The sequence below is a fragment of the Anarhichas minor genome, unplaced genomic scaffold, assembly GCF_050575085.1.
Source record: "Anarhichas minor isolate MPS153535 unplaced genomic scaffold, ASM5057508v1 ptg000058l, whole genome shotgun sequence".
NCBI lineage: Eukaryota > Metazoa > Chordata > Actinopteri > Perciformes > Anarhichadidae > Anarhichas > Anarhichas minor.
The window spans coordinates 1,681,435-1,694,643 of record NW_027466504.1 but is presented as its reverse complement, the minus strand read 5'-3'; the positions used below and the strand labels follow the sequence as shown (position 1 = coordinate 1,694,643).

At 41.6% G+C, this 13,209-nt stretch overlaps 1 protein-coding gene across 3 annotated transcripts in view; it reads right to left on the bottom strand.

Moving 5' to 3' along the window:
- The window catches only part of ttc27 (tetratricopeptide repeat domain 27), a 73,808-nt gene that overhangs the window by 47,269 nt on the left and 13,330 nt on the right, over nt 1-13,209 (bottom strand). For all 3 annotated transcript variants that reach the window (XM_076076680.1, XM_076076681.1, XM_076076682.1), the window contains exons 2-5: nt 11,065-11,236; nt 7,879-8,002; nt 3,420-3,560; nt 299-401 (exon numbers count right to left, since the gene is read on the bottom strand). In XM_076076680.1, the coding sequence (XP_075932795.1) occupies nt 299-401; nt 3,420-3,560; nt 7,879-8,002; nt 11,065-11,236 (540 nt within the window). The remainder of the gene's footprint in view (nt 1-298; nt 402-3,419; nt 3,561-7,878; nt 8,003-11,064; nt 11,237-13,209) is intronic.

Sequence of the window (13,209 nt, the reverse complement as noted above, 5' to 3'; positions counted from 1 at the left end):
ATTGCAACACTAAACAGACAAGTTGCCTTTTGGTTTAGTGTAATACACAAGTGTTTGAAATGTTCCTTATTTTTATAGTGGAAATAGTTTGCTACGGCTGTGAGTTGGCAAAATGCTGCTTCAGTCCTCAGCAGAATGACAGTGTCTGTCTTTGACCACTGTGTTCAGAATAACTGGGTTTTCTGCTGTATTGAACTTGCACCGAACCACGTCTCCAAATCTGGGTACGAAGTGGGTACGATTCTGTGTACCATTACACTCCTAGTGCATTGATGTCCACATTATAGTGTTCACAGACCTTTGTCAATGCTGCTTTGGGCCAAGTCTAGGAGCTGTGGAGAACGGGACTCCAGGATCTGCTGGTGCAGGCTGACGTAGCGCAGAGTCCACCACGGCAGCAGCTAAACGGACACATGAACAAAAACAAGAGAAGAAACTAATTAGAACATGTGAGAATAAATGACACAAATGTTCAGTTTTTAAATTGAACTAAATGAGACTTCATGAAGAAAGAAATGGGAGGAGTAAGGAAAGGCTCTGATGATCAGTCTGATGCCTCAATAGCTAACTTGTTTTGCATTAGCTGAAAACTATGATCCTATAAAGATGAGGAAATAATGGAAAATGTTTTATCCAACTAAAATCATAAAATGGAAATTTGTTATCTTTCATTTCTCTGTGATTTAAATAATACACCATACCTTTAGCTGAGAAAGAACAGACTTTTGTTAAAAAATAAATAAATGGCCCCTTTAGCACAAATAAAACTAACATCCAAAGTGCTGCATGCTGGAGCAAAATGCTGACCACACAAACAGCCAACTCCATTGCTTTTTTTGGGTCTGACCAGAACACAAAGCGGCAGGGAGAAAATGTATGACTTGCAGCCATATAAGTGCTCTATTTCCTCTTACATCAAACCCCCCGTACCCCATGTTACCCTCCTGTTCCTGTTCTGCTCCGGTAAAGTGGAAGTGAACCATGTAAAAATGGTATGCGTGTGTCAGGGAGGATATCTCCCGCCTCATTCCAATGCAAGATGACCCCATCCTCTGCTGGGTGGTTACATGGAGGTTTAATTGTCTGTCTCACTGAATCAATATCGTCCAGCACACACACTAACTGAGCATGTTCACACACAGACATATTCGTCATGTCAGCAGCACACACATGTTCATCTGTCTCCTGACCGGCAACGCTTCTGTTTCTCCCTCCATAGTTACTGTGGTAACATGGGCTAAGAGCGGGGGAGTGGGTTGGAATATGGATGAACAGAGTTGGGTGCGGGAGGGGAGCGGTGGTGGGGTCATACATTTAAAAGCCTGGCAGCCCAAACAGAATGGTGCTGCTAATGAATTCTCATATCCCTGATTGGTATGTTAAGCGTTAAGTAACTAAATCACCTATAGCAGGAAAGCATTGTTGCACTTGTGTCCACATCATCACTGGTGATTTCAGATCAGGCATTCGATAGCTGATGCTAAGCACGTCTTCTGACGTCAGACTCTGGCCTACGCGACTTCACGTTAATGTGCTCTTTAGAGCCTCGGACTTATGGAGAGCTGAGTGACAGCCTGTGTTTACCCTCTTTGACATTTAGCTTTTGGATATTTACATATGGTACTGTATGCAAATGTGCAAGAGGAGCCCAGAAACTGAGCTTGTTAAGGTGGCCCTTCTTTAATAACCAGTCTGCTGGAAACTCTGAGGGACCATGAGCCTCTATGGTGACAGAGGTACTGCCAAATGGTTAGTTTAAATTAAACAAGTCTTTTTAGTAAATGTACAAAGCTAGATGTGTTCAAGAATTCAAATCAATTATATACATAGTCATTCAAGTAATGCATCATTTCAATGACCAGTAACGTTTTAATATCACCACGCATCACCAGGTAAAGACCAGCCTGGTGTTTGGCCACCGTTAGATCGATAATGTTCCCTGTGATACAGTGACAAAAAAATGGATCTGTTTTTTTAAAGGAAAAGGTGACTCAACTCTACCGACGCAGCACATCTAGCTGCAAGTCAGGCTGTGTTGTCACTGCAAAGATGACCAACCACTTTGAACTTACCAATGGCTCTTCAGAAACCTATGGGAGACTATGTCCATATTTGATACAGTCTGTGGAGACAGCAAAAGCTCCAAAGCACATGTTATGACCCTAAATACATTCAATTTGGATTCATTATGGCTGGGAGTGATGCGCGAGGGTAAGCAGAGTATTTATTTTGGTCATTAAAGGTCCTCAGAAATTTCTTCACAAGAAAGTGGGCCTTAAGTTACAAGAAATTGAGAAGCCCTGATTTATTGTACCTTTAACCACCAACAACTGATGTCACAAGGTGAAAAGCCAAAGTCAGTCAGACTCAAACTGCTACAATTTATTTTAAATCTGCAGTTAATTCATGAAAAATAAAGCCTTCTTGAAGATTAGCTGCAACGTTTCTGGAAATGTGAGGAGCTCAGCCACATAAGTAGTGATGGTTCCTTCCGTGTCGAGGCTTCCAAGCGTGTCGCGTAATCAGGAGGATTTTTGTGAAGCGCGTATCGAGGCTTGTGTTGATGACGTATGTGGTGACGTTCGAAGCCTCGCGAGCCGGCCGTACCACGTGACTATTCAGGAAATGGTTCACGAGTTTGGCGTGCGATTCGAAATATAAGGGGCAGCGAAACGCAATGGATCCCCCCTCACATTGGGTGGACTTGGGACTTTATTGCGCGTTTGTTTGCAATCTATTCGTGCATCACAAACATCATTCATTCATTTATTCAATTCAAAGCTTCACACACACCAAAGCCATGGTGTCATTATAATCACTGCCTATTTTACATTTATTGTCCACTTGATGGCGCAGTAGAGCAGATGAAGCACCATGAAGCTTCGGCCCATGAGGGAACCAATTGGATGGAAAGCTTCAATGCTTCATGAAGCTTCATCTCGCCATCACTACACATAAGACAACATACACGATCATCCTGAAAGAAGCTCTATGATCATTTACTGACCGATGTCTCTGTAGTGTTTTAAAGATCCGTTCCAGTTAAGATAACAGGTGACTGCAAGCTCAGAAAAACCTTCGAGTTGGGATTATATTTTCACAGTGTTAAACCAGTACCAGCAAATTACCTTATTTTTAATTTCTATGGTGCTGCCATTCTGTGGAGTTCTGAGTCTTGAGTTTAACTTACCAAGTTTGAACTAGGAGGCCATAAACTATTCCATATTCAGCCTTGCTTACGGCCATTAATACACAATCGTCCTCAGGCTGGGCTTGCCTGATGAAACACCATTTAGAAGCACATGCACGAATAGATATTATAACATAAAAAAAGCTCAAATGTTCTTTTATCATTAAGCAAACTCTCCTACAAAACAATTCATCAGGAATGGTTGGTTGTGACAGAAGGACAGTCTTACCTGGAGGCTGTCCATCTTCGAGGAGCACTTGGTGAGAATAACCCTGGCCAGCAGGAGGAGGAAGGGGTTAGCCACCAGGCTGTACACAGACTCCCCATCCAGGAGCAGGCTGGAGTGAATGGCCTCAACCACGGTCTGGGGCTGCCAGTCAAAGATATGCAAATGAGTTTAGTCATTTCTATTGAAAGGTCTGCTACTACAGCTGTTGAAGTGATTTATGGAAATTCAGGTAAAAATAAATTGACAAATTGATTTTTTATTTTTTTAACAATTACGACCAAGATACATACTACGAAGGATATTTTGAAGTTGAAAAATCAGCTCTCTGTAATGGTGACACTGTTTATGAATGACCTCAACCCTAGCTTGGCATTTATGTACTGCAATTTCTTGCACACAGATATAGCTGCAATAAGCTAATATCGGCCAATAATTCTGCCTTGCCGATGTATCGCTCTACCTCTAGCTTTAAGTTAGTTTGGATGAAGAACAGAAGCCTCTGCCAGGGAAGGATCATTGCAGTGGCTTAGAGACACAAGCCATTCAAGTCCCCTTCAGTGAAGAGTATGTATTGAAAGCGCTGCTTATTAATACACACCTTTGCACACTCAAACTGTTAAACCCAGAAGCAATTAAACACTCTTTTTGAATACAGACTTGTGCACTATAGTTATTCATCCATTGTCAGCCGTTTATCCAGATCTGAGTCATAAAGCAGAGTAGCATGATTTCCAGAGGAGGCTCTGTTCCCCGTTCACATCCTCCAGCTCCCACTGGAGGATTCAAAGGTGTTCTGAGATAAGATGGGATATATGATCCCTCCAGCATGTTCAAAGGTCTGACCCAAGTTCTCCACTCAGATGACCAAGCCAAGTATATCTGCATACGGCGGCGTCGTGTCCCTTACTGTGATGCCAGACACATACTGAGGAAAACTAGTTTCAGCTGCTTGTATTCATAACTTTATCCTTTCTGTCACCAGCGAAATACAAACATTCATAGATGAGGGTTGGAAGGCAGGTCGACCGGCAAATCAAAAACTATGTCTCTAGGCGTAGCTTCGTCTTTACCACAACAACAGCTCTTCTTTCACAGATTCAGACTCGTTAGAGTACTCATGTTAACAGCTGCTCTATTAAAACCTGTAGCTGACAAAACAATGTTGGTGTTAATCATTTGTATGCTCTTCTCTACGAGCAGTGCGTCTCACAATTTGATTCATTGTGAATCAAAAAATACTGATGAGTGCAGCTTTAAAAACACAAGCTGTGATGAGGAGTTTGTGGGCCAGAAAACCAAAACAGCTTGAAACACATGTAAGACCCTTTAGCTAACCGCTAGTTGTGTCTGTCTGCCGTTTGTTGCTTGGCAGGTATTGTACAGTTCATTAGAGCTTCCGTTTCAACCATCAATTAATCAACAGCCATTTGATTCACTGAACAGATCAAGACGTGGTCATTTCAGTATTAGTGCAGCTTTATAATGGATGTTTAAAGTAAAACAATCCACTTAACCAAATTTCCCCCTTGATGGTTTGTTCATTCTAACGTCCAGCATCTATCCACTGAGGGCACCCTAACCTGAGCCTCCTTCCATGTGTCCTCATCTACCTCTGAGCCTCCTTCCATGTGTCCTCATCTACCTCTGAGCCTCCTTCCATGTGTCCTCATCTACCTCTGAGCCTCCTTCCATGTGTCCTCATCTACCTCTGAGCCTCCTTCCATGTGTCCTCATCTACCTCCCTATCCAGTTGTCTTGTTGTAGTAACATTGCAGTCTGTCCAAAGCATGAATGCTGAGAACGTCCTGCATGACCGTTCAGGTGAATGACCTAACACTTTCCAATTGTGTGTATATTGTCTCCAGCTATAGAAAAAAATTAGTAAATATGTAATCATTACATAGCGATAGATCTAATGTACACATACTTATCTCACATGTTCATATCATTTACACAGAATAAATCATGTGCGTATCGTTTCATACTTATCTATAGATTGCTCTCCAACATCAAATGCTGATTCAACATGTTTATGACCACATTTGCCACATTATATTATTTTTTAGCTGTAAATAACGATGAGCCAGTTTCCCCATGGTGATCATCACACTCAGCATGGTACACTTTTAAGATCCTTGTGAATTAGATTCTGAAGTGCAATAACGTCTTCTCATATTCCTAGATGAATTAAATCCATACAACACTGGCTGTTCCGTGTTTGTCCACCACTTCCCCTGAGCGATCACGCATGTAATTAAGACCTGTCTAAAAACACAGGATCCTTGGTGTGACAGCACAGATAAATTATTGATGCCAAAGGAATTACTTTGATCAAATAAATGGCCGTCTCTTTAAGTGTAATGGTATTGTAAAAAACACTATTCAGCCTTCAGCAATCTCCACAACTCGGTGTAATTAGGACCCCAGAGACGCTTCATTACTGGAAACCTCTCCTGCAGCATGCAGCTCTCTGGTTCTACTCTGCTCTAATCTTCAAATACAAATACACAGCCCATCAGTAAACATAGAAACAACATGCACATCACCATTACAAAATATCATCAAGTGAATTACGTATCTCAGCAAGTCATTATGTGGTTGAGAGGATGTCATGTAGATTGAGATTACTTCCTTGTTACAACAGAATAAAAGCACAAGAAAGCATCAGCCAAAGAATGTTCAATATATTTTTATATTAGGGACGGAAAATACATGATATACAAGATTACATTGTAGTCAATGGAGCAATCAGTTGAGGAAGTGTTATATCCCACAACCAGTGCCACAAGGACAGGTTTGATAGTTTAGTTTCCATATAGTAATCAGGGATGGACTAATATCTTAAGGCACTGGCCTCATGGGCCGTCAAGTCCCAAAGTACGTATTTGATGGTCCAAATGTAAACTTCCTCAACAACACTTCAATAAATGAATAGACATTACCAGAAAGAATATACATAATTATTTATAATTGAAAACTCAAGTTCTTTGTTTAATTTTGAACTAGAGGTTGGAGATGGTGCGTGAAACTTCACAAAAATAGAACGTTAACGTGAAGAGGCCATAACAATCATTTTTGTGTCAGTTCAATATAGGCTTCTGAATATTGGTGATCGTATCATATGTCACCAACAATTTGCTTTTCCTGCACCGATAAAGAATTTGACCTAGCTTATGTCAGAACTAACATTTTTCAACATAATTGCATTGCTAGGCAACATCTTGGGCCGATGCTTACTTCCAACCAGCCGATGCCCTTCACATACACTGCACCAGAAAACTAGAAAGACTTTTGACTGCCAGATCTAATCGCTTCCTCCTTGAGTCCAAGTGGATCTTTGTGCCAAATATAAAGAAATGTCCTCCAGACGTTCCTGAGATATCGCATTCAGGAGAATAGGATGGCTCGACGGACGTCCAGATGTTTGTGGTGGAGCGGCACGTCCACGAGAGTAGTTGACGATATGGATATTTGGATTGTGATATTAAAGATGAGATAATAATCCTCAACAGAACACGATGCTATGATATGGTCGCACCATGCACACACACACACTTTTGCAATTTGTTTGAATAGGAGACATTGCTATTAAATATTTTTTTATTAATGTTTTAATATTTTAAATACAATGTTCACACTCTTTTATAAATGTGTATTCATGTAACTAACTGTGTTGCATCATAAGTTGCTGAGCCACGCCATCGCCCTCTGGCGACCCGATTGCATATTGCCAACCTTGAGTAACCCCGATTGGACCATATGAAAATAGAGATGATTTAAAATAAAATTACAGACTGAAAGGTACGAGTTTGGAAAGACTGTAAGGTGTCAGATATGCTAGGATTTCATTATCAATATTTTGTGCAAGTTAAAAATCAATCCTGGTACGTACAATTGGATAATGTTTTACATTTGGCCGCTTACAAAAAATTGTGCCAGAGTAAAAATAACAGAACATCAATGTCTTCATGAGGTCTTACAATTTGCATTTTGTGACTTAAAAAATATTTAGTTAATCACCATGATTTCAGTTGATGAATTTTAATGTATTTGTAAATTTGGCCTTGACACAAACGTATCAACACGTCAAGATGGTAAATAGACTTGTACAGCGCTTTTCTAGTCTTTCCGACCACTCAAAGCGCTTTCACACAACTTGTCATTATTCACCCATTCATACACTGATGGCAGGCTACTATGCCCACCATCAGGACTAACTAACATTCACACACCGTAGGCACAGCTATGGGAGCAATTTTGGGGTTAAGTGTCTTGCCCAAAGACACATTGACATGCAGAGCCGGGGATTGAACCGCCGATCCTTTTGATTGAAGGACGACCCTGCTCTCCACTAAGCCACAGTCGCCCCCAAGAGTGAGTTTAACTTTTCAGTAAACCGGCCATTATAAAAATCAGTGCTGCAGGACACAAAAGCAGGAGAGTAATGATGGCGTCATACCTGAGATGAGAGCAGGGCCTGGGGCAGCACGTCAGAGATATGGATGGAGAGAGGAGGACCAGTCCAGTTACTCTGGGCAAACATGTGGAGGCAAGAGACAGCCAGGGCCATCACCGCCAGCTCCCTGCAGCAGGAGAGACAGGACGCACACTGGACTTAGTGGACAGAAACACTGGAGAGAAGAAATGATATCTAAAAGATCCTTAAAGGTTTCAGAATTCAGATGCTCACACATCTGAATTCTCACACAATTGATAGATGCTCACACAATTGTATAGAAAAGCCCAGGGACAACAGTCCTTTTCACTCTCCAGGCAATTAGAGGGATTTAAAAACAGGCAACCAATAGCGACATGCTTTGCTGCTTTTCTATTAGGCTGAGGAAGTGATGGAAGGTGATAGAAGAGAGGAAACAGATCCAAAGGGAGGAGGAGTAATATGTGCTGCATTCAACATTTACTCACGGGCAGTTCTCCCCTGAGAGCCGGTAGGGAGATGTTAAGCTGTCCTTATTAAAAATGAATAACTCACAAATAAAAGAATAGAGGCGTGAGAGGAGAACAAACAAGCACTCTTGAGAACAGCTTTGCTACTTTCACAGGCAAACCCGCATCATCAGTTCCACATAGACACCCTTATTTACATATTTATTGTCATCATCATTAACAGAATATTACTGGAATCACAATTAGCCATCCATTTTTGCAGTCAAAAATCATGTCAAAGTTCACATCTTTTTTATGTTAGCCGTAGCTCTTCTACTCTCCACGCCTCTGAGTGGGGGTGCCTGTGCTGGGACCGCCAACACGACCACAACGTAAACCAGCTGGCCCAAGTAACTCTCCTACAAGCCAAGGGAAGATATCGCTTTGTGGCAACGTTATTGAAAAGATAACCGCCGCATCATTTGCATCAACAGCTAATTTGACAGGAATGACATTAGGTCATTGTTGAAGCTGCACAATAAACATCAAACTTTTGTAATTGCTTTTTTATGCATTTCCTGTTTTAGCTGTTATATTTATAGTTGTTTCACTCTTAGGGACTTGTAGCATTACTATTGTTTAAGAGTTAATGCAGGTGTATAAACCAATACACCCTGAACAAACAAGCCCAGGCTGACTATTACATTCTCATTCTCTTTTGTCGTTTGTCATGTATTGATATTGTCATCATATTTCTTGTAAAAACATCTTGTCAATAATATTTGACAGTCATTTCTTATGCATATTCATTTTATGTTCTTTGTAATATTATATAGGTGGAGGCTTCAAATAAGCCCAGTTGGCTTTTTGCCTCTTCCTGTACTGTGATATGTATTTATGTTTGTGCAGTCAATGCAGAGGCATCTGCATAGTCCTGTAGATTACTTTGTAGCGTGAACAGCATTACCGTTTACCTCAAGACCATCCCAACGAAAGATAAATAACTGCTGCTGGGATAACTTTCCAGTTGTAGAATCCTTCCCATGCATCATAATCCACTGTGTGGTGCTTTAAGGTGTGTGATAAGCCTCAAAGTGAACCTCCTGGATCCGATCCCAATATTTCACTGGTACCTGAAGCCACACGCTCCCACACCTCTTAAGGTATCTTTTTAAGAAAGCGGATGATAAAAAGAGAACGTATGCTTGACCTGATACTCATACTCTACCTGTGCACGTCATGGGCAACGCAAAATCCTATTTAGTCCATTATACTTCAGCATGATTAGAAAAACAGTTGTGTTACGTGCCATGTTTCTACACAATCCCAACTAGGGAGTGCAGAGGTGACACAGATACACAGATGTGAAATGCTACTGGAAAAAGCTGGTAATGTAAAGTTTTTGTTCAGTTTAAAGTCTGATAGATTTGAAAGGATATCACAAACAGAACCCAAGAGATAACATTATGCTTCATCTTAATTTCACACACGTCATCAAGATGACTAAACTTTCACCACTTTTGCTCTTCCCCCTCTAAAGGACTGGATCCACAGCACCTGATTCTCAGGGTACATCCAAAGTCTCTTAATTGCATCCCCGTTTCCCCTCACTTGCGTCTTTTCCTTGCGTTTAGTCATTTCAGTCCCTCCCACCAGGGATGCATGGAGAGACGCAACCATGCGAGGAGAGAGGAAATATGTTTTAAGAGACATGCGTTGTCCTTTCCTCAGTATCATCACGTGAAGCGACGTCTGTTTCTGATGACGGCGGGTCAGCTGATCACAGCTGGATCAGCCGTCAGTCGGCTTTAACAGCTGGAGAGACTTTTGATAGTTTGTGTCTGCTCACATGATCACTGTACTTATACTAATAAAGACAGTAATCATCACCGTCAGAGTAGAGGTGTGTTCTTTCTGTCGCCAGTTACCTGTTTAACAAACTGCATTGAGTATTTAAACTGTGTTCTGTTTATAAGCGCAGGACCGATTTCTACAGCAGAATGAGTTTGTCATATTTATTTATTAATTGCTTTGAAATTCTGACGTCATTATTAATTAACCCAGAATGTGATTATGGTTTCTCTTGAACACTGGAATTTAATAGGCTCCATGTTTTGGGGAAATTTAAATTATATAAAACTTATCAAACCCGACACTCAGGAACGATCAGCCTCACGTGACTGAATGAAATGATGATAAATGATGTAAAAACGTATTTCATATCTCAGCGCTCTCTGACTTTAATTGTATCAATAATAAAAGTTATTGAGGGAAATATCAGATCAAGAAAAGACAAATCTTTCTAATAAATGAAGAAAGTTGTTTGTGGTTCTTTTGTTGTTCAGTCTACAATAAACACATTGAAACCAGATGGTGAATCAGAAAACTAATCAAATATGAAACTAGAGTTTAACCTGTGATCTGTCTTCAGTCTGGTATGAAAGTGATGTTGAGAACAGTCTGATCAGTCTGATCAGCTGCAGCGTCCAATCACATAACTGATGAAGGGGCGTGTCTTAACGTAAAACACTTCCTGGAAGGCTGATCTCGTGCGTCCTCGCTCATGGCTCCTCAGAGATCCCTCCTCGCTCCTCAGAGCAGCAATAAGAGCTTTGGGACGGCCTTCAATAATGCGGCGCAGAACAACTTCCAGTTCAAGCGAGGAAATGACAAATAAGAGACTTGGGATGTACCCCCAGTGTGAAAAATGGCTTAATTATGTAGTTGATTTGATGGCTGGTGTTCCTCCCTGCTGTATTACCTTTTGGTGTGGTCATCATCAAGGTACTGCAAGACCCGTTTCTCCAGGTAGGCCTCGATGTCCTCCCCCTCGCTGCAGCTGCCATCTCCAGTGAGCAGATCCAACACCTGGGGGCTCAGCAGAACAGCCTCAAAGTCCCCCTCCATCAAGGACTCCAGCAGGGGGCCCGACTCTAGAAGAACACAGCTTAGAGTTCACATTGAGCATGTGCTTACTTGTCAAGTTCAATTCATGTGACCACATGGACACAATGTCATCAAACACAGTGGCCACATATATATATATACAGTATATATGCACAAATATATCCGACACTGTGAATGATGCAGGGTATTGTGTGTACTGTGTATTTAAACTGACGCAGACTGAATGCATTTAAGCCTTTAAATCTGAAGAATGTGAACCTCAATAAAGAGATCACCCCAGTGCTCAACAATTGTACTCTTGGTATTGTGTTTTAAATACTAAATGCTCCGAATGGAACAAGAGTGTATCTAGAGCAAGACATAAATTGGTTAACTCTCCCACACCACCACACACTGCGTTGTGTGTTGAGGAGGGCCAGCCGAAGAGGCTGATGGTGAAAAATATTGATTTATGAAAGGACAGAGGGCGGCTGCTGGGCCGCTGCTTCTCGACCAGAAATAATTGTGGTGTGCTCGGTTCAACATCTCCCAGCCTTTCATTAGCTTTTTATTTGAGGAGGGAGACAGGCTTGGCTCATTAGCATTGATTGCTTTGTTTTCCCCCAGTGGAGAGAACAGAGAGAGAGAGAGGAGGTAAGTAGCTGGTGTTCTGAGCTGCATGACGAGGCCCGGCTAACTTAGGCCATGTCCATACTACTCTGTTTTTACTCCGTATTTGCTACGTTTACACTGAGCGGCCACACTACGCAGGAGTTTTGGAGTACCCTAAACGGAGGAGTCTGAAAACTCCCCCAAGGTTGGAGGTATTTGAAAACTCCGGGGTTTTGGTTGGGTGTGGACGGTCGGAAACGGATGTGTGTTAGAAAAGATGAGCCCACACCCGTGTTCGCTACTGGATTGGTTATTAGCAGCCATGACGTCTCCGTCCCTGATTCGTCACACTCACTATCACGTGACCCGTACCCGGAAGAAAACAAACAGCCAGGGCGACCAGTAATTAAATTCAACATGGATAACTAATTTCAAGCGTTGTAAAGTCTGCATTTCTGTGGAGGAAGCAGCTGTTTGAGTTTACAGAGGAAGATCTTAAGTATCAAATACAACCTTTCATTATTAAAGACTACTTTATTACTCTGTCGTATTTTGTTTAACTAAGCAAGCAATCCACTTCCTGTTTACACCGTCACGCGCATGCCCAGTGTACGTTAATGGTCACGTGCTGTCCGCCTTCGAAGGCTGCCATGTGGATGCAGATCAACTCGAGAATGATGCTGAAACTCCCGTGTGGACGGAGATCGTTTCTATTTGACAACTCTGCATCCAAATAGAAACTGAGTAGTATGGATGTAGCATTAACAGTCCAAATGTCTCCATGACAGACCTTACACATGCACACAGAATAAGACAAGCACTGACAAAACAAACACTTCAACCATCCTCCATGATTGTCTCTGCAAAAAAACACGTCTTTAAATCCAGGAGAACGTTCAGCCAATCTCCAGACAACTCGGCATGCCTCGAATGCTAAATCTAATATGCAATCTCATTTGCTGCTTAGGGAATTCAAACAGTTTCCGTCTGACTGGCGCAGCTTCGTGAACAGCATTTACACTTTTTACAAACACCATCTCTGACCCCAAAATGTGCTAGCTTTCTATGCAGTGGCCATTGGTTGTCGTTTTTAAATCAAGGAAACACTTTTCTACAACTTCCCTGTTGTTGACTTTCAATACATCAAATCAGTTGGGAGGCTCCTGTGCCATAGAGAACAGAGGTGGTTGAATTACAGGTAACGGATTACATCAGCTGCTGTTTTGTTGAAATTAAACAGGCAAAAGCTAAATTAAGCTTTTTTGTTTGAATGCCTTGGATATCCTGAAATTAACTATATAATAGTTTGATATTATTAAAGCTGTAATAATTTCCAGGATGACGTATGACGAAAGTCTGGACACAGAGTCGACAAACGTGACAGCTACAGTGGCTTGGAATGGCAGGG